The sequence below is a fragment of the Pyrus communis genome, chromosome 4 (genome assembly GCF_041283825.1).
Source record: "Pyrus communis isolate YQ-2024b chromosome 4, ASM4128382v1, whole genome shotgun sequence".
Lineage (NCBI taxonomy): Eukaryota > Viridiplantae > Streptophyta > Magnoliopsida > Rosales > Rosaceae > Pyrus > Pyrus communis.
The window spans coordinates 4,769,959-4,797,484 of NC_142568.1; the positions used below are offsets into that span (position 1 = coordinate 4,769,959).

General features: G+C 34.9%; 1 protein-coding gene across 2 annotated transcripts; it reads left to right on the plus strand.

Moving 5' to 3' along the window:
• Nucleotides 1-17,148: 17,148 nt before the first annotated feature.
• LOC137723510 (polycomb group protein VERNALIZATION 2) lies at nt 17,149-25,763 on the plus strand. Of its 2 annotated transcripts, none has more exons than XM_068462708.2 (15): nt 17,149-17,368; nt 17,626-17,766; nt 18,231-18,286; nt 18,603-18,667; nt 19,689-19,741; nt 20,454-20,507; nt 20,581-20,640; nt 20,842-20,888; nt 20,994-21,127; nt 22,127-22,385; nt 22,640-22,688; nt 24,188-24,271; nt 24,816-24,895; nt 25,093-25,182; nt 25,404-25,763. In XM_068462708.2, the coding sequence occupies exons 2-15, from the start codon at nt 17,641-17,643 to the stop codon at nt 25,534-25,536; spliced, it is 1,290 nt and encodes a 429-aa protein (XP_068318809.2). In that variant the 5' UTR covers nt 17,149-17,368; nt 17,626-17,640; the 3' UTR covers nt 25,537-25,763. The 2 variants fall into 2 exon arrangements, with proteins under 2 accessions (XP_068318809.2, XP_068318808.2); XM_068462707.2 differs by having other exon boundaries at nt 17,196-17,470.
• Nucleotides 25,764-27,526: the final 1,763 nt, after the last annotated feature.

Below are 27,526 nucleotides of genomic sequence, written 5' to 3' on the forward strand. Positions count from 1 at the left end.
AGTGCAATATGTTGCATTGCCTTGCAAGACAAAAATCGACTCCCCTTAATGGCTCACTTGTGAAACACTCAATTGCACTTATGTTCCAATCATTGTTAGAACTATTGCATTATAAATTATAATGTCCGAGTTAGGGGGTCATGTCAAACATGATTAGTACAAAATCATTTTCTGATGATCTCTAAAAGAGAACAAAAGTTCAAGTAGTCTAATTAGAGTGAAAAAAATTATGTTTCATTGCATTCTATAACTCCAATTACATATAGAAAAGTGGTTTCTAATTAAGAGGTGTAGTCAATTTGGATTTCAAAGGATTTTAAAAAGACTTTATAAGTGGCCGATTTCAACGGATTTTAACAGATTCTATGATTTTATATGGATTCTGACAGATTTATATGAATTTGTATTATAAATTTCCATGGATTTTTATGGATTTCTTTCATACATTTCTTAGGATTTCAAAGGACTTTCAGAAGCTTTCAAATGGACAAACTTGTCTTTTGAGTTTCTTAATCAGATTTAACAAAGAGGATCTAGTTGTTAATGATTCTTTTTGATAAAATTAAGTAATTGAAGGAGACAATATCAAGCATAGTAGTTGGGAGTCTTCTAAGAATATGATCTTTGTGTCACTTGACAAATTGTGCTTATTTACATTATACGATTTATCGCATGATCATGATATGTGACGAGTGTTAGATTTTAGAAAAATTCGTTGAAAGTTTCTTTTAGTGTCTAGTAAAGTCCAAAAGCAAAAAATAAGGATGAAATTGTTATGGATAGAGAATATTTAGCAACTTCAACACCATAAGTAAAATAGCCTACTACCTATAATTCACATTTTTCCTTGGCCTCTTTGTGCGATGCATAGTTATTATTTCAGGCCTTAATTTGAGATCATCGGCCTTCTTCATAATCACCCCCCCTTTTCCTCATCCTTCTTGTGGGATGTGCGGCCTTCTTCATGATCACCCGACTTCTTCTGTACACAATCTTATTCTCGGTTGACCTACCTTTGTATGTATCCAACCAAATTTAATAAAAGAAAGAAAAGAAAAACCAAAATGATACTCAAGTAATCAAATACCTCATGTGGGGAGTTGTGTCCTTAATACAAGGTTGGTTGCCTGTTAGGTTGATATTTTACGTATAATACGTAAAAGATGAGTTGCATAAACAAAATATGGCATTAGAGGCTTAAATTGGAGAAAACCCGAGGAGTTATTTAAGATGGGTTGCGTGGGCTTCACTATACTTGTGCAATATTTGATTTGGAGTCAAAAAGAAGTCAGCCCCATGATGGGCTAGTGCAAATTAATCATGTTTCCTAACCTAATTGGCATGTGCAGTGGTGATTAAAAAAATATGCTTATTATGTTTAAGAGAAGGATTGGTTGTGGAGGTTGTTTTACAAGAGGAGTTGTGGCACAAAGAAAAAATTGGTGATCAAGAGCCTATTAACCACCCAGAGCGCAAGTAAAGAATGCTGCAGATTTCTAGTGCATATTCACACACAAATACAAAATTGAAGATTTAGGTTTTATTCCTATCATTGAATTCATCCGTGTTTTTCATTAGTTCAATCATGAACTAAGTCCTTTTGTTAGGGCTAGGATGTATTCTTATCATGAACATATAATTCTTGTTATTTTATATTAATCTCAGTTATTTTCCATGTTGAGTAGTTGTTATTGTGCTTTATTGTTATCAATAACTGGCCATTATTTGTGTGAAGAACTAAATTGTAACTGACATGTTAAGTTTAGTAGATCGATTCTCATAACAATTACCATGAATTTTGTAGTCGAGTATACATACTAGTTATAATTTGTGTACTTTTGTATCATTATCCATTGAGCGCAAAGGGTTTTGATTATTTATATCTATGACTAGACATAGCATGGGTAGATAACATTGTTTTAAAAGGTGAATGCGTAGGCGAGGCGTTTCATGGATAGCCTCGTCTAGGCATAAGCCTTGAAGCGTGAGGTGAACCCTCACAAAGTCTAAGTTTATACACACACACACACACACACACACACACACACATGAAATGGAATTACTAAACCGAAATAGGTGAAGTCTACCGTTCCCGGTAGGTAAAATGGTGGGACAAATTCAACTATCAAAAAATCATCAATCTGGTTTCCACAGAATTTCCCATTGTCCATGTCCCGATGGTATCTCCACCACCAACAACAAAGGCATTGCCAGAAATTCCATAACACAAACCATCTTTATCAGACATTAGTCCATCATCTTCCCTTAAAGGAAAATCTAAATCATCAAAGTCATCTAGTTCGAAGAAAAAAGAGAAATCCTCACAGCTCAAAGAATTAGCAGATAAGCTCATGGCAGAAGCAGCTTTGCTGCATAATGAAGATGAAGAATCAAGTTCCGACTCATCAAATGCTTCGTCACAACTTCCCGCCAAATGGTCGGATTATCAAGATTCTCATAATCTATTTGAAATTTGAATTTCACAATGTAATAATTTGTAATCATTTCGGGTTTTTACCCTTGTAAAACACATAGTAGAAGCCATGTAATTTTATCACCGAAAGCAGCATTAACAGTAGTAACAATCATTCAGACAACATACTATTCATCAACAGTAGCAACAGACAAATCACTTTTACTATTCATCCATCATTTTAGAAGCAGGAACGTGAATCCACAATAAAAAACATCATCATTCGCTACCCTTTACATCTTTTAGCACATCCAAAACGGGAATCCTGCTTCAACAACCGGGTCTCATCTCCCTAAAAAAGAAGAGCTCATTCTTAGAGCAAGCAGGCTATAGCCAAAGTTGAACTTCTGCGTATTCGAAAGAACAGAAGCTAATATTCAACTCCATCCCATATCCAATCAAAATATCAAACACTTGTATTTAATTTTCAATCAAGGATGCCTACGTACACTACTGTTTTTCTTATCAATCGTCAATAGACAAAATTGTAAGTTGGTTTCCAATTTGAAATAAAATTATTTTCAAGTATATATATGCATCATTAATTTTAATTCATTATTTTCATTATAGAAAATATTTTATCATGACTAATTTTGATTCTCTTGCTCCTAGACAATTCATTGAGTTTCTCAAATTCAAGGTAAATACCGATCAATCTTTTGTTCAGTTATTCCCTTGCATCTATAGCCTTTGGCATGATATCTGTACTCCCCCTCATCATAATGACTGTAGTCTTGAATGTTGTCCTCATAATTTCTATATATAGGCCTTTTAAGGAAAGGGATCCCCATTAAAAAAAAAAAATATGGGGACACCTTCTTAACCATTAGATTTGGCTTTAATGAAATTTTGTGGTTGAGATTAAATCCCCATTTTTTTTGAAAAATGGGGATCCCTTCCCTCAAAGGCTTCATGTGTATATATATATAAAGTCTTAAAAGAGAAAAACAAAGAATAGAGCTTTATATGAATAAATGAATTTAAGTGAAGCAACTTGGTGTTACAGTCTCATAGTATTTATTACATATAATATATAAGTATGAGTTTAAAGTTTGATTTCTATATTCACTGAGCAATGCATTACAAACTAACGTTATTCTTTTTCACTTATAAGTTATAGGTCTTAGTTAAGTTTGAATCTCATGAAGGACGATTTCTATATATCAATTTATAAATTTGTGTGAAAAATAGGACATTTTCCAAATTTAGGAGATGAAGTTTTCATTTCTAAAGGTACGCTTTGCATTTGTAAATGGGAATTCTCAACTTACATAAGTTACAAGTTTCATACCCATTATCTTTTATAAATTGTAATTGATACCACATTGCGCGACTTTGATTATTAAACTTTTTATCATGATATGAAAAAGAAAAAAGAAGTATCGCCAATTCTAAGAGCATTTTCAATGAGAAATGTAAATAAAAACTCACGCCTATCAATGAGAGAAAATTAAATAGAATCTCAAATTTACCTCTTTCTCATTAGAGCAAAACTCCAATTTACATCTTCTAAAAATGTAAAAATGAGATGTAAATATAATTTTTGCATCTCAAATTAGCATTTTCCTATTAAAGATGCGATAATGGCTAAATAATTTCCAATTAATGAGTGTAAGACATGTCACATGACACCACAACAATGTGAATGTATCTTGTTTAAAAGAGAATGACTTATACGGAACGGATTTACTATCATGTGACTTTTTTGTCAAATAATACATTGATATGTGCAAGTTTTTTCACATATTAATAGATAACTCATTTTATATAAATTGCCTTCTATTTGATGGTACACGAGTACAATAGTTAACATTTTCTCGAATACAAATACAAATCCCTGCAAATAAGGGACATGTACTCCTCTGAGTCCTCTCCTCTCTACTGTTAGAACTCATTAACCTTATGAAAGACTCCACACCTTTTCTCAACTTTCTGATTTTTGAACTAATCTCCTAATATTATACAAAATGCTTTGGATGCTAGTCATACCACATCCTACTTAATGTACTTGAACACTAACAATACACACACACACACACACACACTCACACACTCATATATATATATATATATATATATATAGTATAACCAGGATTAAATATGTCATGAAACCAACTGTTATAAACAAATAGAAATAATTGAACAAATGATCGATCATTGATTACCTTGAATTTGAGATACTCGATGAATTGACTGTTAGTAAGAATTTTATGCCAATTAAAATCAGTTGTTATGAAAATATTCTTCATAATGAAAATAATGAATTCAAAGTAATGATGCGGATATATTTGAAAATAAGTTTTATTGCAAAACTTACATTCAAACTTACAATTGATTTACTGACGATTGAGTCAGTAAATGAGAGAATAACTGATGACTTGGAAATTGATAGTTGAATATTACTTCTGTTGTGATATTAGAATACGCAGAAGTTTCAGTCTCCTCTCCATGAGACCTGAGCTTTGTTTTTGTAGACTTAGAGAATTATTGAATGAGATGATTGAGGTCGGGAATCTCGTTGTCTTGCGAGCTAGAGGATAACGATGAACGCTGATGACTTGTTCAATCACGCGGCTTCTGTTGGGAAGCAGAATGATGACTTGCTTTTACTGTTGATGAATAGTGAAAAAAGTGATTTTACTATTCATGAATAGTGATTTGTCTGGAATGATTGCTGATAATTGCGACTGCTTTTGGTGCTGCAATTGACATATTTCCTATTGGAATCACATGTTGAGTAACTGTTTAATCACAAGGCTTGATTACAATTCAAATGGGTCCTAGGAATCCTGATAATCTGCCCACTTGGTAGGTTGCTGCGAGGATGCATCTGAAGATTTTGAGTCTGAGTCTTCTGTGTGGAGCATCGCTGCTTCTGCAAGTAATTGCTAGGCCAGGTCTTTGAGCTGGGTGGATTTTTCTTTCTTTTTTGAACTTGATGACTTAGATGACTTGGATGTACCTTTGAGAGATGATGAAGGACTAATGTCTGATAGGGATTGTTCTAGGATGATTGTCAATGCTATTTTTTATTGACCCGGAATAGCTGTAGCTGGAGCTGTTGGGATAGCTTGAGATGAAGTGATGGGAAATTCCGAGATGACTAAATTGATGATTTTTTTTATGGTTAAACTTATCCCACCATTTGACTGATCTTGAACGGTAAACTTCTCTTGTTTCAACTTCATAATTCCACTTCATAATCCACAAAACTTTGTACTTGGCCATGAATAAGGGGAGAAGTGTAATCCTGTAGTTAAACCAGCTTCTGTCAAATTTTTTCTGGAAACCAGCTGAGAGGACTTGCATAAGTTCTTCTGGTAGGAGACTGCTGTTGGGTCATGAACTGACCACCATTTTGGAAACCATGCAGGAAAATTGAGTCTAAAACTTCTGTCAAAATTAATAAACCATGAATGACTAAAGTCTTCCGTTTGATGGAGGAAAATGTTAGTCCAAGCTTGAATATAATCAAATTAATTGTAATGGAGGAAAATGAGAACATGCTAGGTATGAAGGGGTTTAGTCTGATAAAGGGGGAGTCCCCAATCTGATTCAGTTAAAAACTTTCCAATGTATAGAGAATGGTAAAGGATTTTGTTTTCATAGGTTTAACTATAAAGTGGTTTAATTGAAATGGATTCAGTCTCACTGAGAATGGCTTGGTAATATTTAAGAGTTTTATATGATTTAGTAGGCTGATAATGAAAGTTGGGAAGGAAAACTGTTTTGGCTATTTTCTCAAGTGCTTGTTCTTGGTGAATGTTGAAAGGGAAGCTGAAAAGATATTCGCTGGGGTTTTTCTTGACATATGGTGATGTTTTAGTGTAACTAGCTGATTAAGATGATGATGATATGGCTAAGTTGAATAAAGGTCATACTAACTGAATAATGCTGTTTGGTAATTGGGACGTGGTGTTTGGTAATTTGGTTTGAGGTTTCCTATCATGGAACCTAGGGGAGTGAATTGGTTGGTAATGGTTAAGGCCAATGAAGAATCTTTGTTTAATTCTTGTTTTACTGGTGGTGGTAGAGTGGCTGGAAGTTTTCTCTATTCAGTTCTTTTGTCTATCATTCTCCCCATACAAAAATTCTCTAGTTAGGAAATCAAGGATGTAATTTTAGCTGCTTTTAATATATTCAATTTCAAAATAAAAAATACTTAATATGGCTTGCCATTGTGCAAAAATTTATTTTGATGCAATATTTTGAACATCCTTTTGTAAAACATGTTTTGTAGATTTGCAATCGACTCTGACTAAAAACCTTTGATTTAATAAATAATCTTGAAATTTGCTAATGCATAATACAATAGACAATATTTCTTTCTTAATAGTAGTATAATTACTTTGTGCTGGATTCCATACTCCTGAATGAAAACGAATAATTTGTTCAGGAGATCCGGAAGTAATGGACTGTTTGAGAATACCTCCGTCACCAATTTCAGAGGCATCAGTTTTAACAATTTTGAATGAATTAAGGTTTGGAATGTCAAGACAAGGCAAAGTCTTAACATGTGATTTGATTTGCTTGGCTATGGAAGTATGAATATTGGACCATGGTGAAGGATTTTCTTTAAGATGATCAAACAAAGGTTTGCATTGTTGTCTAAGATGGGGATAGAATTCGGCAACATAGTTTAATGATCCTAGAAATCTCTGTAATTGGGTTTTGTCAGTGATTTCATCTGGAAACTTATCTGCAAATTGAATTACTCTATCTATTGGTTGGATGGTTGATTGGTGGATATTGTATCCTATAAACCTAATCTTGGTTTGGAACATCTTGATTTTGTTTACTGACACAACTAATCCATTTGACTTAATTATCCTAGTAAACATGTTTAAGTGTTTCCAATGCTTATCTATCGATTTGGAATAAATGAGAACGACATCAATATAAACAATTGAGAAATGACTATATTGATTAAATATTTCATTCATGACATTTTGAAATTCACTAAGTGCATTCTGAAGACCGAAAAGCATTACATTCCATTCATAATGACCAAAAGGAGTGACAAATGCTGTTTGTATTTATCATTCTCATGAATTTGAATTTGCCAAAATCTAGACTTTATGTCAAATTTTGAGAAAATTACAGCTTGACTGAGTCTCTTAATTAAATCTCTTTTGTTGGAAATTGGATATCGTATCTATTCTAGGACTTCATTAAGAGGTTTGTAATTGATGACTAACCTAGGGGTTCCTCGTTCTAATTATGATCATGGTGATTTGTTTTTTCTAATTATTCCTTTATTAAGAAGTTCTTGAATTTTTGTTTTGCAGAATTCCATAACTTCTTGACTCATTTGGATCGGTCTGACTTTAGTGGCTATTTTCTTTTCATCAAAGTCCTTAGTGCAAGGAAGTTTGACAATGTGTTATTTTCTGTGCCAAAAGGCGTTGGGAATATCCGAACAAATTTCATTAACAAGTTTCTTTTGAAAGTTGTCAATGCTTTGTAACAAAGATTTGTTTGTTAATTGTTCTACAACTTTTTTGTAATTAATTTCTTCTTTTAAGAAAATAATTTGTTGTGATTTTTTGGTGACTAAATTGATGGTTTTTGAAGTGCTATCTTTTTGTAATTGTCTTAATTTTTTGAGGTCTGTTTCCGTGCATAACTCAAAAGAGCTATGAAAGGGAGACCTAAAATGACTGGATCTGAAATGTTTTTTATTAAAATGAATGGGGTTTTAAAACAGACTTTGTTTTGACAGACATGGGCTTTTGAAATTTCGTATTTTAATTGCATAGGTGATTGGTTTGCAGTACTAAGTATCTCTGTTGATTTATAAAAATACTTAGTAGGAATTAATCCTTCTTGAATACAATTCAAGTATGCACCTGAATCAATCAAAGCAATTGTTTCTAAGGGAAAATGTTCAATTATTATTTTGATTTTAGAATACCATTTGGATTCTTATCTTGTTTAATAATCTTAATATTAAATCTTTTGATGATTTTTTTTCAGACTAAGAATCTGAATTGTGAATTGAGGAAGAACTAGTGTGTTCTTCGTCATTATTATTGACAAGTGTTTGTGTCTGAACTCTACTAAGATATGTACGAATTTCTAGGTTTTCTGATCTTAGAATCCTAATTTCATCTTTGATTTTATTGACTTCACTTTGTAAATCTTTGACTGTAATTTCTTCTTTGGATTTATTGAATCTTTCTAAGGTTGTGCTAAGACTGATTTTTTGGGATACCTGAGGCTGACTAGTACTGGTCTCTTCCTGGGAGACTAGTTTTTTAAGTTTCTTTAAATAAAATGACTTTAATTTAGGGGTCATCTACTTTGCTGATTAGTTCAATAAGAATATTTTCTTGCTCTTCTTGTCTGTTAAGGACTGAAATCTTTTTGCATCAAGTGTCAGTGCATCCTATTTTAATGTCAGGAGATGAAAGACTACTGGATGAATTGTTGGAAGAAGACAAATTAGAACTTAAATCATCTTCGGATTGACTATGGTATGTGTCTCTTAATTCTAGGACTTGGATTAATTGGGCTTTCTCTTCCTTAGAGATTTTTAATTGGTTGATTGTTTTCTTGACTCTACATTTATTTGCATAATGACCAAATTTGCCACATTTATGGCAATTACCTTTTTGTTCTTGTTTTTTGGAGTGGAATTTTCCTAAGGGTTTCTTCTTCCACTTATTGGACCTGAGTTTCTCGTAAAATTTATTTGTTTCAAAATTCTTATTTTTTGAATTTGTTATATTTGGGATACCTCTTATTGGAGTACTTATTTGTGTACCTATTGTAGGTTTTTGATTTTTTTCTTTTTGTTGGATGGAGCAATAGGAGGTAATCCATATTGTTCCCAAAATGTACCTAATTCGTATTTGGCTATTGATTTATCTTTATTAACTTGTTTTGAGATTTTCATATCTATACACATTTTCAATCCTTCCTTCTGGATAATATTAATTATATTTCCATAAGTAAGGGTATAATATGGTATGATACATTCTTCGTTAACTAGAACATTCCTAATTTTATGGGCAAAAAGGTTTGGTAATCCATTGATGAATTTTTCTTTTCAAAATGGCTGATTATTATCTTCTCTAAGCATGACTCTAGATATAAGAACATCTTTGTACCATCTAAAATCGCTTAGGGTTGGACATCTTAAATTACTAAGTTGATCATGAATTTTGGAAGTGACATTGCTAGGTGTTCCTATGAAATGTTCTATAATGGTGAAAAGTAGGGTATTGGTTGTATCTGGGACTCCTTGTCCAATGTGTTCATCAAAGATGGGCTTAATTTCATTTCTAGACTGTTCAGTGAGATGTTTTTCCCACCAGGAATGAAGCATTCCTGTGAATCCAGTGACCAAAAGGTCGACAACTTGTGTTTGACTAAGGTTATGATTGGTAATATAACTATTAGCAACCATAGAGATGTGTTGTAGTTTGTTCAAGAGTTCTTGTTCTGATAAACCATCTATATTCCATTCATAGAGTTTATCAGCTAAGACAGAGAATTCATTTTGGATGTTTCTTTCCTCAAACTGAATATCCGGAGGTGTTGGCCTTGGATACCAATTTTTGGTAAGAGTTGTTGGATTGACTCTTTTGTTCGTGATTCGTTTTAGTTCAAGATTTTGAAAAGCTTGTTCTACTTTCCTAATGGATTTGGTTTCAGTTTCATTTTCTGAATCACATACTATAGAAATTGTTTCTACCTGAGACTCATCTCGATGTTGTAAAACATTGACTGTTTTTTCTTGTTTTAATTCATGTAACATTTGATCTATTTTTTGGCTTATAGACATTGTTTTCAAGGCAATGGTGTTGGATGAAGATTCTGGGAAGTTCACCAATGATTTTTCTCTACGTGTGGGTTTTGGTTGGGAAAACTTATCTATTTTGTTTTCAATTTTGTCTAATTGTTTTCCTATGGTATGTAGGCTTTGGTTTGTGAAATTGTTTTGTCCAATGATTGGCTTGACTCCTGCATCTTCTTTTGGAAGTTTGTAGGGAGTGGCTAGTACTTGTGTATTGGCGGTTGAGATTAAAACGGTTTCTTGTGGAGGGTGGCTAGAAGAAATTAAGGTTTTGTCTTCTTTAACCCAGTTTTCTTTGGTAACAACTTCTAATTTCTTTTTAGACTCATAATACTTTTCAACAAAATTGAAGAAAAATACTTCAAATATGTGTGTTTTCATGAAATTGGTCCATTTATCGTAAATGTCCAATTTTTGTTCTTTGGTATATTTATTTCGGAAAATGTCCCTACATGGAATGTTTTATGTTGCTTCGATGTCAGCATTAAGTTTCTTCCATCTAATTTTGGATGGTTTATTGAAGATGAGTAATTGATGGTTGACTTGCGTCGAAGTCCGAAATTGTTGGAGAAGTTTGTTCTTCTTGGTCTTGAGTGTTAGGTTGGTAAATTGGATGGGTAACTTGAGAAGTTGTTTCTATTGATTTCAATTTGATATTAATCAAGTCATTGATTAATTCTTGTCGAGTGACCGTCGAACTTGTTTCTACTGCCTTTAATTTTTTGTTAATTAAAGAACTGATTAAGTCTTGATCTTGACTTGCCATGCTAGCAGATGTGGATCCTGAAAAGGAATTCCTACTGGGTGCTAAGGATCTGTGGAGCTGAGGAAATTCTTGTAAATGAACATTTGATTTTTTGGCTGGACGGTCAAAGTTAATTTTAACTGTTCCGTCAAAATATTGTTCTATGTTGTCTAGGTTGACCAAACTATTTTGAATGCTAACTGGTTTGCTTTCGTTGATCAAGCACCAGTCTAAAGGTAGACTGACCACCTAATGGTTCTGGGTATTTTGATATTGGCATTGTCTTGGTTTGTTTGGATGAGGAGTGTGTGGTCTCTAGGACTTTTGACTAAGGCCTGAAAATTCATGTTTGTTTCGGTGACTTTGTAGTAGACTTTAAAAATTAAAGCTAATGGTTGGACTCTTTTAAGGACTTGATACCTTGAAATTTTTATATTCCATGTGAGTGCTTTCAGCATGTGGGGGGTCTGAAAGACTTATTGTGAGATCTGGGAAACAATAAAAAAGAATTGGTCCATTGTAAAGACTTGACTCAATCATTCCAAAAATGCTATCACTAAAGTCAGTGAATCTTGCATCTCGAAGACACAACAAAATAGAGGTATTGAGGCCTCTCCTTGTTAAGGGCTTGACTGCTATTTGGACTAGGCCGATGTAAATATAATTATAAACATCTTTTCTATTGGTTCTGATTTGTTCTGGTGTGAATAATTGACAAGTTTCATGTTATTTGCTAAGAGCACATGCTTTTTCAACTGTTTTGACATGATGTTCGCTTTTAAAAGAGGCTACTGACCATTTATTTTTGTAAATCTTTTTACAAGAAACCTTGGGGATATTCCAATCTCCAAAGTCGACACTATCATTTGTTTGAAATTCTAACTTTTGTTCTTCATTTACTAGATCTGGAATTGTTCACAGACTGGATCTAGAGTTAGTGCTGACCATTGAATTGGATCTAAATAATCTACTCATATTATTCAAAACATAGACTTACAAAACAGAAATCCTATTGACTTACCTTCCTCGAGTATTTGCTAAACTCTCTCTCTACTCATGCGTTCTGCTCATGCCAATCCTATGGACTTATTGTTTGGACCACGCCTTATTGCTTGGTTTGGGAGTGAAACAAGACATGTTAGAAGATGAATAAACAGGATATACTGATTCAGTAAGCTGAGTAATGAACAATTAAGACGATTAACTAGATAACAACTCAATTACCACTCAATTGACTCTGATACCAAATGGGGGCGAAAACTAGTGGAAATAATAACGATTAGACAAAATTGCATCAAAACAAATTTACTAGTTTCGCTCCCAATTGGTATCATCGTTATTCTTTCCACTAGTTTCAGCCCCCATTTGGTATCAGAGCCCAGTGAGTGGTAATTGAGTTGTTATCTAGTTAATCGTCTTAATTGTTCATTACTCAGCTTACTGAATCAGTATATCTTGTTTATTCATATTCTAACTTGTCTTGTTTCACTCCTAAACCAAACAGTAAGGTGTGATCCAAACAATAAGTCCATAGGATTGGCATGAGCGGAGAGAGAGTTTAGCAAATACTCGAGAAAGGTAAGTCAATATGATTTATGTTTTGTAAGTCTATGTGTTTGAATAATATGAGTAGATTATTTAGATCCAATTCAATGGCCAACACTAGCTCTAGATCCAGTCTAGGAACAATTCTAGATGTAGTAAATGAAGAACAAAAGTTAGAATTTCAAATAGATGATAATGTCTACTTTGGAGATTGGAATATCCCCAAGGCTTCTAGTAAAAACATTTACAAAAAGAAATGGTCAATAGCCTCTTTTAGAAGCGAACACCATGTCAAAACAGTTGAAAAAGCATATGCTCTTAGCAAAGAACATGAAACTTGTCAATTATTCACACCAGAACAAATCAGAACAAATAGAAAAGATGGTTATAATTACATTCACATCGGCCTAGTCCAAATAGCAGTCAAGCCCTTAACAAGGAAAGGCCTCAATACCTCTATTTTGTTATGTCTCCGACATGCAAGATTCACTGAATTTAGTGATAGCATTCTTGGAATGATTGAGTCAAGTCTTTACAATGGACCAATTCATTTTGATTGTTTCCCAGATCTCACAATAAGTCTTTCAGACCCCCACATGCTGAAAGCACTCACATGGAATATAAAAATTTCAGGGTACCAAGTCCTTGAAGGAGTCCAACCATTAGCTTTAATTTTTAGAGTCTACTACAAAGTCACCGGAACAAACATGAATTTTCAAGCCTCAGTCAAAAGTCCTAGAGACCACACTCCTCATCCAAACAAACCAAGACAATGCCAATATCAAAATACCCAGAACCATTAGGTGGTCAGATATCAGTCTACTTTCAGACTGGTGCTTGATCAACGAAAGCAAACCAGTTAGCATTCAAAATAGTTTGGTCAACTTAGACAACATAGAACAATATTTTGACGGAACAGTTAAAATTAACTTTGATCATCCAGCTAGAAAATCAAATGTTCATTTACAAGAATTTCCTCAGCCCCATAGATGCTTAGCACCCAATAGGAATTCCTTTTCAGGATCCACATATGCTAGCATAGCAGGTCAAGATCAAGACTTAATCAATTCTTTAATTAACAAAAAATTAAAAGCAATAGAAACAAATTCGACTGTCACTCAACAAGAATTAATCAATGACTTGATTAATTTCAAATTGAAATCAATAGAAACAATTTCTCAAGTTACCCATCCAGTTTACCAACCTAACACTCAAGACCAAGGAGAACAAACTTCTCCAACAACTTCGGACTTCGACGCAAGTTAAGTCAACCATCAATTACTTGTCTTAAATAAACATTCAAAATTCAATGGAAGAAACTTAAAGCTGACATCGAAGCAACATAAAACATTTCTCATAAAGACATTTTCCGAAATAAATATACCAAAGAACAAAAATTGGACATTTATGACAAATGGACCAATTTCATGAAAACACACAAATTTGAGGTATTTTTATTCAATTTTGTTGAAATGTATTATGAGTCTGAAAAGAAATTAGAAGTCATTACTAAAGTAAACTGGGTTAAAGAAAATAAAACCTTAATTTCTTCTAGCCACCCTTCATAGGAAACAATTTTAATCTCAACCGCCAATACACAAGTACCAGCCACTCCCTTCAAACTTCCAAAAGAAGATGCAGGAGTTAAGCCAATCATTGAACAAAAAAATTTCACAAACCAAAGCCTACATACCATAGGAAAACAAGTAACAAAATTGAAAACAAAATAGATAAGCTTTCCCAACCAAAACACACATGTAGAGAAAAGCAATTGGTGAACTTCCCAGAATCTTCATCCAGCACCATTTCCTTGAAAACAATGTCCATATCTCGGGGGCCCAATCGGGAAGGTACACTGCCCGAACGCTCGATTCATGGCTGGTCGAGTGGCTGCTTGCCGGGACGTTGTTTAAGAGGTTCATTGTCTGCCCTATCCTACTTCGAGACACCTTGTCCAGGGCACGTTACATCTTGGTGTGGTGCAAGAGCTGATTCACCAAGGTCGTCTGCTGTGCGAGGGCACTCATCAACTCTATGACTTATCGAGACAAGTGTTGTTCTCCATTTGGGTTGGAAGAGCTTAGAAGGAATGCATTTCCTTAAGCAGTGGAAGTGTGGTAGACTCTAGGTGCGAGATTCCAATTGGGGAATGTTAAATCTGCGGAGAAATATGGTGAAAATGCTTCTGGTTCAATCGTAGGCCCATAAATTTGAAGCCGGGATGGTTGAATTGGACTGATTTAGGATGCTTGGAAAGCCACGAGAGCAGCCTGCTCGGCGTGTGGCACATGTGGGTGCGAGGCTAGGGCTCGACTTGGCAACCTGTTAGGTTTGGGCAACTCAGGCCGGCTCGGCTAGGGCTTGGGCCCTTGAAGTTTGGAGTGGCACGGCTTGAGTCGTGGGTTTTGCTGAGGGTGGTCACCGTGGTGGTTGCTACGGTGGTGCCCCGTGGGGGTGGTGCCATTCCACTCATTGTTGTGTTGAGCCTTGTATATCGCCGCGGTCCTATTTCTTCAATGTTGGAATTTTTATTCATTGAGGTTTCCGAATCTCTTGCCATTGTACTTTTCTTTTAGGTTTTAGCAAAGAATTTTTAGGAAAAAAAAATTCCAACGTACGAAAAATCTACAAATGAACAAGAAAACGAAAAACCTTGAATGTGAAACTCTTCTACGAATGTGTGACTCAAGCTCTCAATGAAAGCACCAATTTGTCGATGCAAATTTCTTCCTTCTTGTTCTTGGACGAAAATGCACTTGCAAAAACAATTAACACCTTAGGTCAAGGCTAATAGCCTCACGCGCCCACGATGATTTTTTTGGGGGGGCCCCTTTGGCCGAAGAACCTTTAATACCAAAGTTAGAATTTTGAGGGAAAAATGTTTGGAGAATTTAGAGAATTTTGCAAGAGGATTCAACTTAGGTTTTTGGAGAAAATGAAGTGGTATTTATAGGGGTATGGCCGGCCTTATTAGGAGAATGGGGACCGGCCATATGAGGTATTTTTTTGTGTTAATTACAATCAATTAACTAATTAATAAATTAATTGAGTACTAAATCAATTAATTAGCTAATTGATAGAATTTGAAAGAAATAATTTGGAAGTTACCTTGTGGGGAGGATTTGATGAGGATGGATGAAATATATTTTGAATAAATACCTATTTTGATCACTTTTGACTTTGATTGAGTGATGATTGTCCGCTGCTCGAGCGTAGAAGCTTCGGTGTACCTTGAGGGTAATTTTGTCTTTTTACCCTAGAATCCACGTGTCGCCTCCAAAATTTTCTCGATTATTTTTCGCTCCACAAATATCATTATCTGTTTCACTCTATTTATCAAAATTTCATACTTTATAGAAAATATTCTCGTTGGCACATCATCTCTTTTGTTCAAAGTTTTTGGATTGTTCAACGACAAAGAAGAAGATTGGGAGGGGTTGATAGAAATGAGGGAAATGAGTTTGTGGGGCGAGTGCATGTTAGGCAGCAGTGGAAAAACAAACATAAGTTAGATATTTGGATTCCAATAGGATTTATCATTCTTTTTTTTTTTTAATGTTATGTATAATTTTTTATTTGATTTCTTTTTTATTTATTTATAATTTTTTTATTTTGTTAAGTAATTAATTATAAGCAAGGTTCTAAAAGACGTTAGGCGCTAGTCGGGCGGCGGGCTGAGACCTAGCACCTAGGTGGGCGTCTAGGCGGATTTAAGTAAATCTATTATATTTCATGTAAATAAGTGTCTGTTTATGCTTAAAATATATATAATTTCATCATAAACTACAAAATAGAATGACATATATATTATTAAGTATTGGAACATAATGAAAACATGGGGAACAATCCTATAATGTGTATTCATTTAAGTACTCAACAAGTCTCTTACAATTTATTGAAAAAAATAAAATCCAAAAGGAAAGTTATTTATTTTCTGTCTAAGTGAGTTGCAACTTAGGTGGGTGCCTAGGCGGGTTTGGGTGAGCTAGGCAGTCTAGGCGGACGCCTCAGTAGGTTTAGGCGCCCTTTTTTTAATTTTCAAGCGCCTAGGCATTAACCGGAGCGGTGATGAACTGCCTAGCACCTAGGCAGGGTTAGGTGGTGCTAGGCAGAGATTTTTAGAACAGTGATTATAAGAGTGAATTTGTTTTTTTATAGACTAAATATTCTACACAAGAGGTATTTGAAAAAGTGAATCAAAACTCCAAAGGGTGTAAGTATTACTTATTAAACGTGAAGGAGTTTTGTGAAAATAGAATAAAACTCAAGAGATGTTTGTGTAATTAACCCTATTTATTCTGGCAAAATATAGTTTGATTGTAACCAATCATGTGATATGGTTTGAAGAACCATCAGATATTATCTTAGATTCTCTATTTGAGGATTGCATCTCGATCTTGTAATTTGATTTAGAAGGGGTTGAAATTCCTGACAAAATTTTTATCGAGGCCCTTAACCTGCACCGTATTCTTAGCATTGTATGTATTCCCTCATCATTTAAAAAAAAAAAAAAATTAAGGAACCCAAACATACTATTATTATTATTTTTTTAAAATCTCTGTCTTTACCGAGACAATCAAATATTTCAACCAAAATGAAAAAGTCCAACTTTGTGCAATTTTCCGTTTCCTGACCCAACGACTTCCAGGCTTCCAGCACTCCTTACAAGCCGAAGAAAGTGAAAAAAAAAAAAGGATTCTAAAGATTACGGGCCCAGCTCTGCCGCTCCTCGCCTGCGTTCTGGAAGCGAAGAGCTTCAAACTCTCTCTTCTCCGGCCAATTTTCCGGCGCAACCTTCAAACCGGTGAGCCTCCTTTGTCTTCGTTCAACAAAGCTAATCATTCCCTCGCTGTAACCTATTTTCTCTTCCTTTAACGAAATAAGGGTTGCTCTCTGTGTTGAACTGGTATTTTTCTTGATAATTTTATAGCTTTATTTCAATTAACCAAAATTAAATCAAGGTTATAGCTCAAATTTCATTGTGTATCAGATCTATGTGAAGACCGAAAACCTGAATTCTGATGTTTTTGCTGTTTGTTTTGATTGTATTGTTTGCCGTAGCCGTAGGTATATAAGATGTGCCGTCAGAATTCTTGTGCACATGTGCCGGTAGAGGAGGCGGTTGCTATCGACGAGAGTCTATTGATATATTGCAAGCCAGTTGAGCTCTACAACATTCTCCGCCCTCGTGCTCTACACAATGTTTGTTCACACTCTCATGCATTTTGTTCCAGCTCGACTTTTTTTGTTTAATTGTGTTGTATGTTAATTTCGGTCGGAATTGTGGGTTCATACACGGTATTCGACTCAGTAAAAGTCGTGGTTATCAAAGTTTAATCAGGAATACACATTCAAATGTCATTGCACTTGTAAGTTTGTAATGATCCTCATTGGCAATTTTAATAGTTTGATGAAAACATTACTACAAATTTGGACCCGTTCGGTGTTTTGGCATAGTTTTGTGTACTATGGTTATAAGAACAAAAGGAATGTTAATCCAATGTGGTTATTTCTACTTGTATTACTCATTTAATGCTGAGTTCTGTGCTCTGTGCTGTGCACTCCGTATGCCATATGTGTGGGTTGTTATGAGGTCTTTGTGTACCCTTTATAAAAAGGTACAATCTATGTTTCTGTATTCTCATCAATCCCTTTCTATGTTGTAGCCGTTATTTCTTCGCAGATGTTTGCGTTATAAAATCCAAGCAAGGCGTAGAAAGAGGTACCAATTCTATCTTTAAGTACACAGTCAGACATATGGAAGTATGTTTATGTTTTTTTTTTTTTTTTTTAATGTAGTTCTTATTTCCATTGCCCTGAATGATTTTATTTTCAAGACTACTGATGTAGAGTTTTAATATGGGGTAGTCCACCTTAAATCATTCCGTTTTATTGAGTCTCTTAGTTTGTCGAGGCACACACAAGCACTCTCTCTCTCTCTCAAGCACATTATTTTTTCCGCGAGGACTTCAAGAAGACATTATGTTGCTTACTTTAAGAGGGCAATTAATATATTTTTCTGCATGTTATTTTTCTAGGTCTAGGGCTGGGGTTGTAATATTCAACTACAGGGACTACAATAACACGTTTCGAAAGACTGAAGGTATTATCAATTTCTTTGTCCTCTGAAGTGTAATTATTTTCTATTATTATAGTTACAACGGCTATTTGTATCTGAAGTTTCAACCATACTTGTTAAGTAATTATCAAAAAACCCTTTTTTCTCTATAGAAAACAAATTTCCACAAGTTTGTTATTGTTTCTGATGTCTCTAGATTTATTTAGTACTTTGTGTTTCCTGTCCTTTAGTTGGGTTTACTCCCAAATTTCTTCTTTTTATTTATTCTGTTTCCCATGGCCCCACCCCTATCTTTTAACTCAGGTACCGTTTGGTACGTGGGACGGGACGGAACAGAGTGGGACAAGGCGTTCCGTCCCACGTTTGGTGCGCTTAAAACGGGTGGAACGAGCTGTTCCATGGGACGAGTTTTGGGTGAATTTTCGTTCCACCTCACCCCCCTGGAACGACTCGTTCCACATCCATGGAACACAAAATTATAACCTCTCCGTCTCCATCTTCTTCCTCCTTGTTTCCATCCGAGGGCATCTTTGCTCCCGCTTCGTTCCGTTCCGTCCCGTCCCGTCCCGTTCCGTTCCGTCCTGTCCCGTCCCGTTCCGTCCCGTCCCGTTCCGTCCCATTCCGCATTCCGTTCCGTCCCGTCCCGTCTGCATACCAAATGATACCTCATGGAACCCTACTTGGCATGATGATGATCCTTGACTCTTGACGATTTAAGGTGTAAAGCTTTATTAAAGAGGAAAATGGGTGTCCTGCGATACTGTTTCTCTCTTTATATTTTTCCCTCTGTCAGAGTAAATGCATTATTTAGTTTCTTATTTAAAATGGCTTCGTTGGCTGCATGGTAGTATGCACTCTTAAGAAAAATATATGTGATTTTGTTTTTCCACTTATTTAACATATAGACAACTACTTATAAATTTCTGGTGAATCATGTTTTTGTCTATTTGAACTTCATTTTCATCAGCAATGAAGCTTTTATTGTTGAACATTCAGTTACTGAAACCCTAAGTGTTATGTGTACTTTTTGTTTTTGAACATTCAGTTACTGAGGACTTCTCCTGTCCCTTTTGCTTGATGCAATGTGCAAGCTTCAAGGTATGAACGAGTATGGATATTGCTTTCTATGTTGTCCCATTTATGTTTGATATAAATTAGCATAAATTGTAGAAAAGCCAAGTTTCCTTTAGTAAGGGACAGAAAGGAGAATTACTCCCCATTAGGAATACCTTATCTTGTATTTTAAAGTTTGCATAAAACCTATAAAGTATTTTCAGTATCTGCAGAAAGATTGGGTGGAAATACTCTAAACATAAATGCTTTCATATACAATATCGTAGGAAATACTGATCTAGTATGAAACTCTTAGTTATGTCCTTATCAATGATTAATTTTTCATACATATTCCAGTGTGCACACATGGTGCGGATTTGTTTATTCCTGAGAAGCTTAACCTTTAATTCTTCAATATGTTATACTTTCTTTTCTGTGTTTAATTGTAAAATAGAATCGATAGTTGTTTATAATTTAGAGATTTATTTGACATTTGAGGCTGAATTATTTGTGATATGATGTCAGCATACCCACTTGTGTTGGCTAGAGTTTCAGCGTTTTATTCATAATGCATATATTTCTCTCCTGACAAGCTAATTTATTTATTGAACCATAATATTGAAAGTTATTGTTCTTCTGTTAAGTAGCCTATTTCCATGCTTCTTTTGTTTGTTTTTAGTTTTAATTTTTTACATGCTTTACTACTATATACTAATTTAGCTTGTTACTGATGTGAACCTTCATTTTTTTCTTGTAGGGTCTGCGTTATCACTTGTGCTCTTCACATGACTTATTCAACTTTGAGTTTTGGGTTGGTGATTGAGTATATCTTGTCACTTTCTGCTTATTCTGAAGAGGTTGTTGAAGAAACATTTATTGTGTAGGTAACTGGAGAGTATCAGGCAGTCAACGTTTCTGTGAAAGTTGAACTATTGAGATCCGAGGTCAGAATTGTTTTCATCCTGAAGTAGTGCGGATCTTTTTTGTGCAAGTTCAAAATATTTGTTGCCATTAGGGTTCATATGTTGAACAAAAGCAATTCATAGGCACTCCAGTACTGGCTTATGTTTCCCTTTGATTTTTTTTCAGCATGCATGAACAAGTTCTATGCCCCAATCATATCCAGTTACATTTTTTGTATACAGACTGTAGCAGATGGAGTAGTTCCCCAACTTCAAACATTCTTCTTCTGGTCGGTTTAAATTTCTTGGTACAACTTAAAGCTAATGGTTAATATCCTATTTGTTCTCTTAGAAGAATTCAGAGAGTTGAGCAGGTGAAATAACTTTTTTTGCAGTTCAAGGTCAAGAAAACATAGGCCAAAGAACCATGGTCAACTTGAAAACCACGTTAACATACAATTCTTGGAGTTAGACTCACCTAGCCTTGCCAATGGAGGGGCACACGAGGCACATTTGGAGAATGGTGATGGTAAGTTTTCCTTTCGTACTCCGTTGGATTGATCATTCCAGGTAGTGAAAAAGAAAGGAGACTCAAGACAAAGAGATGACAGGTTCCATCATATCCTGTTAATGTGCAGAGGCGTATCACCCTAGGCTCATTCAGAGTACCTTTAGTCTCTATCACGATTGCTTTAGAGAAATTTTAATTTTTTATAAAACTTTATCGTCTTTTCTTGTGGGTAGTGGTTTAGAGTGTTTCTGCCCTTCTCTTGATCACAACTAAGCTAATGCTTAAGAATGTCTCTATATAATAATATGAGGCTCATGATGCATGTCTTAAAGTTGTCCACAACTCCAGCATTGTATTATGGCATTCCTTTCATCTATTTTCTTTACAAATTTCCCTTTTTAACTACGAAATAGCTGGTCTAGTTGGTTTGCCCATTTCTAATTTTGTTGAACTCTGTTGGATATTCTTGCTGTTATATCAGTCAATGCCTGTCTTTGTGATCAATATAACAATTTATTAGTTTAAGATCTCTAACATATAACATATGGAATTGGTTTGAAGTTAGTATTTTAACTAACCCTTGTTTATTGGTTTAACAAGTTCAGTTACATACTTTGATTTGACTATTCACTGTTCCACCAAGTTCAATTTAAGTTAGATAGTAGTGACTGTTGGATGACAAATCCCAGCTCACATTCAGTTGAGAGTCTGATATTATGATTGAGTGTTAATCGGGTTGAATGTGCTTACTTTTAAATCCAAGCCATGCTTAGTTTAATAATAGCTTCCCTTGGACCAAAAGTGGTATTTAAATAAAATGTCTAATATATTAATTATTTTTAAAAAAACATGTGATTGTGCAGCACAATTTACAGATGTGACTGTTTTAAAATTTTTGTCTTGGGGATTCAACGGAAGATTGAATGATTTTACTTACTCAATTATCTCTCTTCTTATATGCCTTTGTTGGGAAGACCAAAATTTAACTGTATTTCTTGGATATTCTATCCTGTGAAGGTGTGAAGGCTCCCAATCTGCTCCCCGGTGGAAAAGATTTCCAAAATGGAAGGTGTAGACATGAAAACTGTGGTCATGATCATCCTAATTCTGTAGAATGTATAGAATGTGCTACCTCAAGTTCTAATGGTCATGGTGCTACAATTTCCATTGCTCAATCATCTCCGGACATTGATTGTGTTAAATTGCTATCTGGAAGTGATTATGCACCACCAACTAAAATGAGGAAGTTAGCTGCAGAGCGTTCAGAGCCAAGAAAGTACGTAAACCTGTGTTATGGTTTCTCTCCATTGTTTTCCAGAAGCTTCTGTTGATTTTCCTTATAAGCATTACTTGATTTATGTTCTTCTCATTGTTATTACTATCAGTCTGTGGACTTCACTTTAGGACGCATTTTGAGTATCAAAAGCAGAGACTTGTGTCTGCTTTTGGTATCCTTATTTGAAGTGTCCATAATTGAGGCTGTGAATTTATTTTGACAATTCTCACAGTTCTTTAATTTTTGTTTGTCAGCCGTATGCTCCTGCAGAAACGACAGTTCTTTCACTCTCATAGAGTTCAGGTAGTTATTGATTTTTAAACCCGATAGCAGTTCCAAATTTTGTTTCTCCATCAGTTTGCATTTTTTGTAGGCTTAATTCTGCTTTTATTTCTTTCACACCACAATCTGCTGTCAACTCAAATCTTTTATTTCGCAACAGTTTGAAACTTAAACTATATGTTTCTTTATCCATTGCGAAACTTAGATATACGTGAGCTGTAATAATCCTTCTTTTAAACAATTGGAGAGTATTTTTGTCATTATCTTTCCTGTTTTTGTTTATATACTTAGTTTGCTTATGGTTTGTGAGCTGATGAATTTCCATCTTTATTTATAAATGCATTCTATTCAGTAATTAGCATGTACCCCTTGCATGTATTTCTTTTTTGGTGTTGAGAAGTGGTTTTTGTGGGTTTTGTGCTTGCAAAGACTGAATTTGCAGCTTTTTTTAGCCCCCGGGAAGTAGCACTACTGTCGTAGTGCAGTTATGCAAAAGTGGTTGTATTTTCTATAATAAGTGACCAAACTGAGTTGTAGTTACGGTGTAACTGAGAGGGACCCATTGTTAAATTATGGTGAAGGCTTTTGGATAGAGAATTATGTGCAAGGGACCTTGATGGAGGAGCCAAGTTAAAAATTCAGTAGTCTTTCTACTTTCTTATGTAATAAATGCAGATTAGTCTGCAAGTTCTTTATGTTCGAGTCTCTCTACGTTACAATTTTAACGTATTAGGTGTCATAGATTAGTCTTAAGAATTCCTGAGTATATTAATGTGGATCTTTCCAGATTCATGTACCAGTTAGCCTATAAAAGGGCTACTTTGTATGCTTTACTGAAGTGTTAAGTGAAAATAAATTCTGGATTCCTGCTTGTGTGTGAGGCATAACAACCTTGGAGTGATTCCAAGTCACCTTCAGTGTGAGGCTGAAGGCCGGTGTGTTGCTGGAATTTTTTTAAATTCTCTATTCGACTGATTCTAATACACCTTTGTTGTGAAGCCAAAGGCCGGAGTGAGTCCGGTTCTCTTCAATATTCCTATCTATTTCTACTGTCCTACATCAGACCTCTTCAATATAACGTTAGTGATTGAGCCTTTAGATAGCAAACATGGATTACTTTATATGCTCTGGTTGTGAATTTTTATTGTCTTGCACATTCTGCCATAGTTTTTTAAAAACACAGTTTATTGTAACCGCTGGTGTTTCTAAGGTAGCTTCTTGGAAAAGTGAAATACCCAATGTTTCTGACAGCTTCATTACATTTCATTTTATGCTTTTGCCTAACTAAGTAACTAATTGTGTTTCAGAAATAAATATTTGAATATTTAAATGAAGATGTGATTACTTCTTATATGCAGTTATCTTGAATAGATTCCTTAGAGCTAATTCATCAACTACAACTACAATATATACTTTTCTACATTGATGTACAGTTCTAGTTGCAATTAGAAATTTATGCTGTGCAAGAAATCTATATTATTGTAAGGTTATTCTGTATGAATTTTTCTTTCTATATGAAGCCCATGGAGTTAGAGCAAGTATTATCAGAACGGGATAGCGAAGATGAGGTTGATGATGACATTGCAGACCTTGATGATCGGAGGGTATGCTTAACGATTCTTCTAGATTGGGTTTGCTTATTGTACATTGATTCATGTTGCACAAGATAAAAAATTCTACTTGTGATGATTGCTGTTTAGTTCTTTCTTGGCTCAATTATAAATAATTGAATCTAGTTTGTTTGGATATCCCTAGTTTTTGTTTGAAACTAGGTGTTTTAATTACCCGACTTGCTAAGAATAGAAAGATCCGTCCTCAAGTATTCTAACCGTTTGATCACATTATCTGAAAACTTAGGCCTTTCCTCCCATAGTCAATTGGTTTTGGGTTGGATGCTCCAACAATAACATTGCTGAAAATACAGTAATAATCTGTGTGCTTGGTTCAATTTTACAACACGTGCTCTACGTCTTGTGCTCTACACTTGAAGGGGCCTGTTAAGGAAATAATAATCACGCATCGGATGCACTAATAAAGCTAGCATTACAAACATAAGATTAGGGTCTCTCTACTCACATCTAATTGGTTTTGGGTCCAACGATATTATTGTGAGAACTGAAAATCTAATAGCACATTGTTATGTTGCAGATGCTTGATGATTTTGTAGATGTTACCAAAGATGAAAAGCATCTTATGCATCTCTGGAACTCATTCGTCCGAAAGCAAAGGTAGTCATCTCTTGCTGCTTTCGGCTTTCTGATATTGTTCAAACTTTATAGTTCTCTCTTATTCTTGTTCTACTATCCTGTTACTTCTCCTTCTGTATTGTATGTCAAGTTGATGTGAAAAAATGGTGGCATCTTTAACTTCACATAAGTTTGTTGGGATTTCCTGTAATGACGAAGATGCATTTTCAATGTGGCAGTGTGCTAGCAGATGGTCATGTTGCCTGGGCATGCGAGGCATTCTCAAGACTTCATGCACCGGAGCTAAACTCCTCTCCAGATCTTTTCTGGTACCGCTATTGCATTAGTTTTCCCTAATTCCATAATTAATGGTACAGTTAATAAAACATAATTCCCAAGATAATCGAACTTTTCAAAGGTAGAAGCACAGAATCAAAGGGGTTGAGTAATATTTGGAAGGATTTGTGCATGTAACTTTTATCTTTGTGGTACTAATTGATGTCATTCGTTGGATAATTGCGCGAAATTTATCAAATGCTCACTAACTCAGGTGTTGGAGGTTATTCATGATCAAACTTTGGAATCACGGTCTTCTTGATGCATGCGTAATGAATGGTTGCAATATCATTCTTGACGATTACAAACACAAGGGATCAGAATCATCAGATGCCATGACAAGTTAAAGGAAAGGCGATGACTCGGCTCTAGATGGTACATAGTGAGATGGAGGATGCTAATCATGCTACATTTAATGTTCTTTCTCCCATTGTTTTCTTTTTATTTTTAAATTTTTGTAACGACGTTTGGACCAGAAACGTAACTAATCACATTTCTTCATAGGAGGCTCCGTTACCTTCTTGATGTAGAATACATTGTTTTAAATTAGTTATTAAGATCTTGTTACATGTGATATCGTCTTCCCTGTCTTTCTCCTCGACCTTTTTGTTTTGTCTTGATTAATTTTAGTATTTGTGACGACTGTTGTTGTACTAATTGAATGTTGTAACTAATTACAAAGAATGACATTACAGAAATTTGCTGTAGGGGAGAAAATGCAGGAGCAAAGAGAGTAAAGACTGTTAAAATGTTTTTATTTTATGTCATTTTACTTTTTTTTCCATGCAACAATATATTTACACTAAATGAAGGAAAATAAATTAATATCGAACTCGCTATTTCCAATATTCGAACATGATAAATCTTACTTATAAGTGAAGAGGAATACCACTAGACCATAGTATTAAGCGGCAAAAACTGTTTAATCACAGTAAGAGCGGTACAGAAAATGCCTTGAGCCAACGTGCAAGTAGCGGGTGAAGCTCAAATGATCTTCAACAAACAGGTGTATATGTGTACACAAAACCGACTCCTTGCTTTGTTCTTCCAGTGCCATTTTCTTGAACCTTAACTGTGTACTGTGTACCAACAAAGTTGAAACACCCAATTCATTTGAATGCAATCTTTTCTGTAGGCTGCTGGTAGCCCCAGGAAACATCACTGTTTTGCAGCCGAGATTAATTCCTTCCAAATGTCCCAACCCGTAGAGGAAAATCCGAATTTACCAGTCGACATTTCAACCGCTTCTGCAGCCGATGGAATGACAAGATCTTTCACCCTCAGAATGCGCAGAGCCTGAAAAATAGATCAGTATGAGGATTTTCTTCACAATACCGCTCTATCACAATCACGAAGGAGAGTTATTTAAGTGAAGAAGAGTATCAAAAGTGTTGTAAACTATTAAGCAATAGCATGTAAAGATATCTCTTTTTATAGATCGACTTGTGTAACAACCTACAGATTCAGTGGCGACGAGTAACTTAGGGAACACCCCTTTTTTCCTGTAGCTCTCTTGGGTTGCAACGAAGGTCATCTCTGCCATCCTCGTTCCATGCATCCTATAGTACATGAATCGTCGTTTTGGTCTGCTGCTGTTGTTCGGGGCTTTGATGTAGTTGAATCCAAATTGTGGTGCAAATTCAATGTGTTCTAGCCATGCCTCCTTCAAGCAATGCAGGAGAGAGTTTCTGTTGCTCTTGACCAACATGTGTTTGTAAGGCCTTCTCAAGTCACTTTTAGCATGTACCTCAAAATCCCACACCGTAATAATTTTGTCGCAGCAAGTGCACAAAATGCCAGCCCTTGTTATGGTTCCCATCAACGATGTCTATATGAAGGTCGAGCTCGTGTTTTTTTTACTAGATATGCTACCCTTCCAAGGACGATTTCGTTTTGGCCTTTGCAACTACAAATTCCCATTTGAGCTTGCAACTACAAAAAAAAACTATGAAATTAAATTTGTTAAAGAATAAAAAAAAAATTGATATACATTTTTTAAAGATAATTTTGTATCATTGAACGGTAGAAAAATAAAGTAATGTATATAAATATATACATGCCTTTTATCCAAAGGGATCCTCGTTTTTGGGTAAAAACGGAGACTAGTTGTATGGCCCACTTCACGTCGAACTTCAATGACATGAACCGTCTATTTTGTAAGTCTCGATTCATAGATCATCCTTGCAAAAATTTAATTTAATCGGAAATCATTTGCCTATTTAGTTATCACGATGAAATTTCATTGTTTCTTATAAAATAAAGTGTTTGTCAATTCCTTTGAACTCAATTAGATGTCTCAAATATTTCTGATTTGGCTAATATTTTGCAAAGATGATC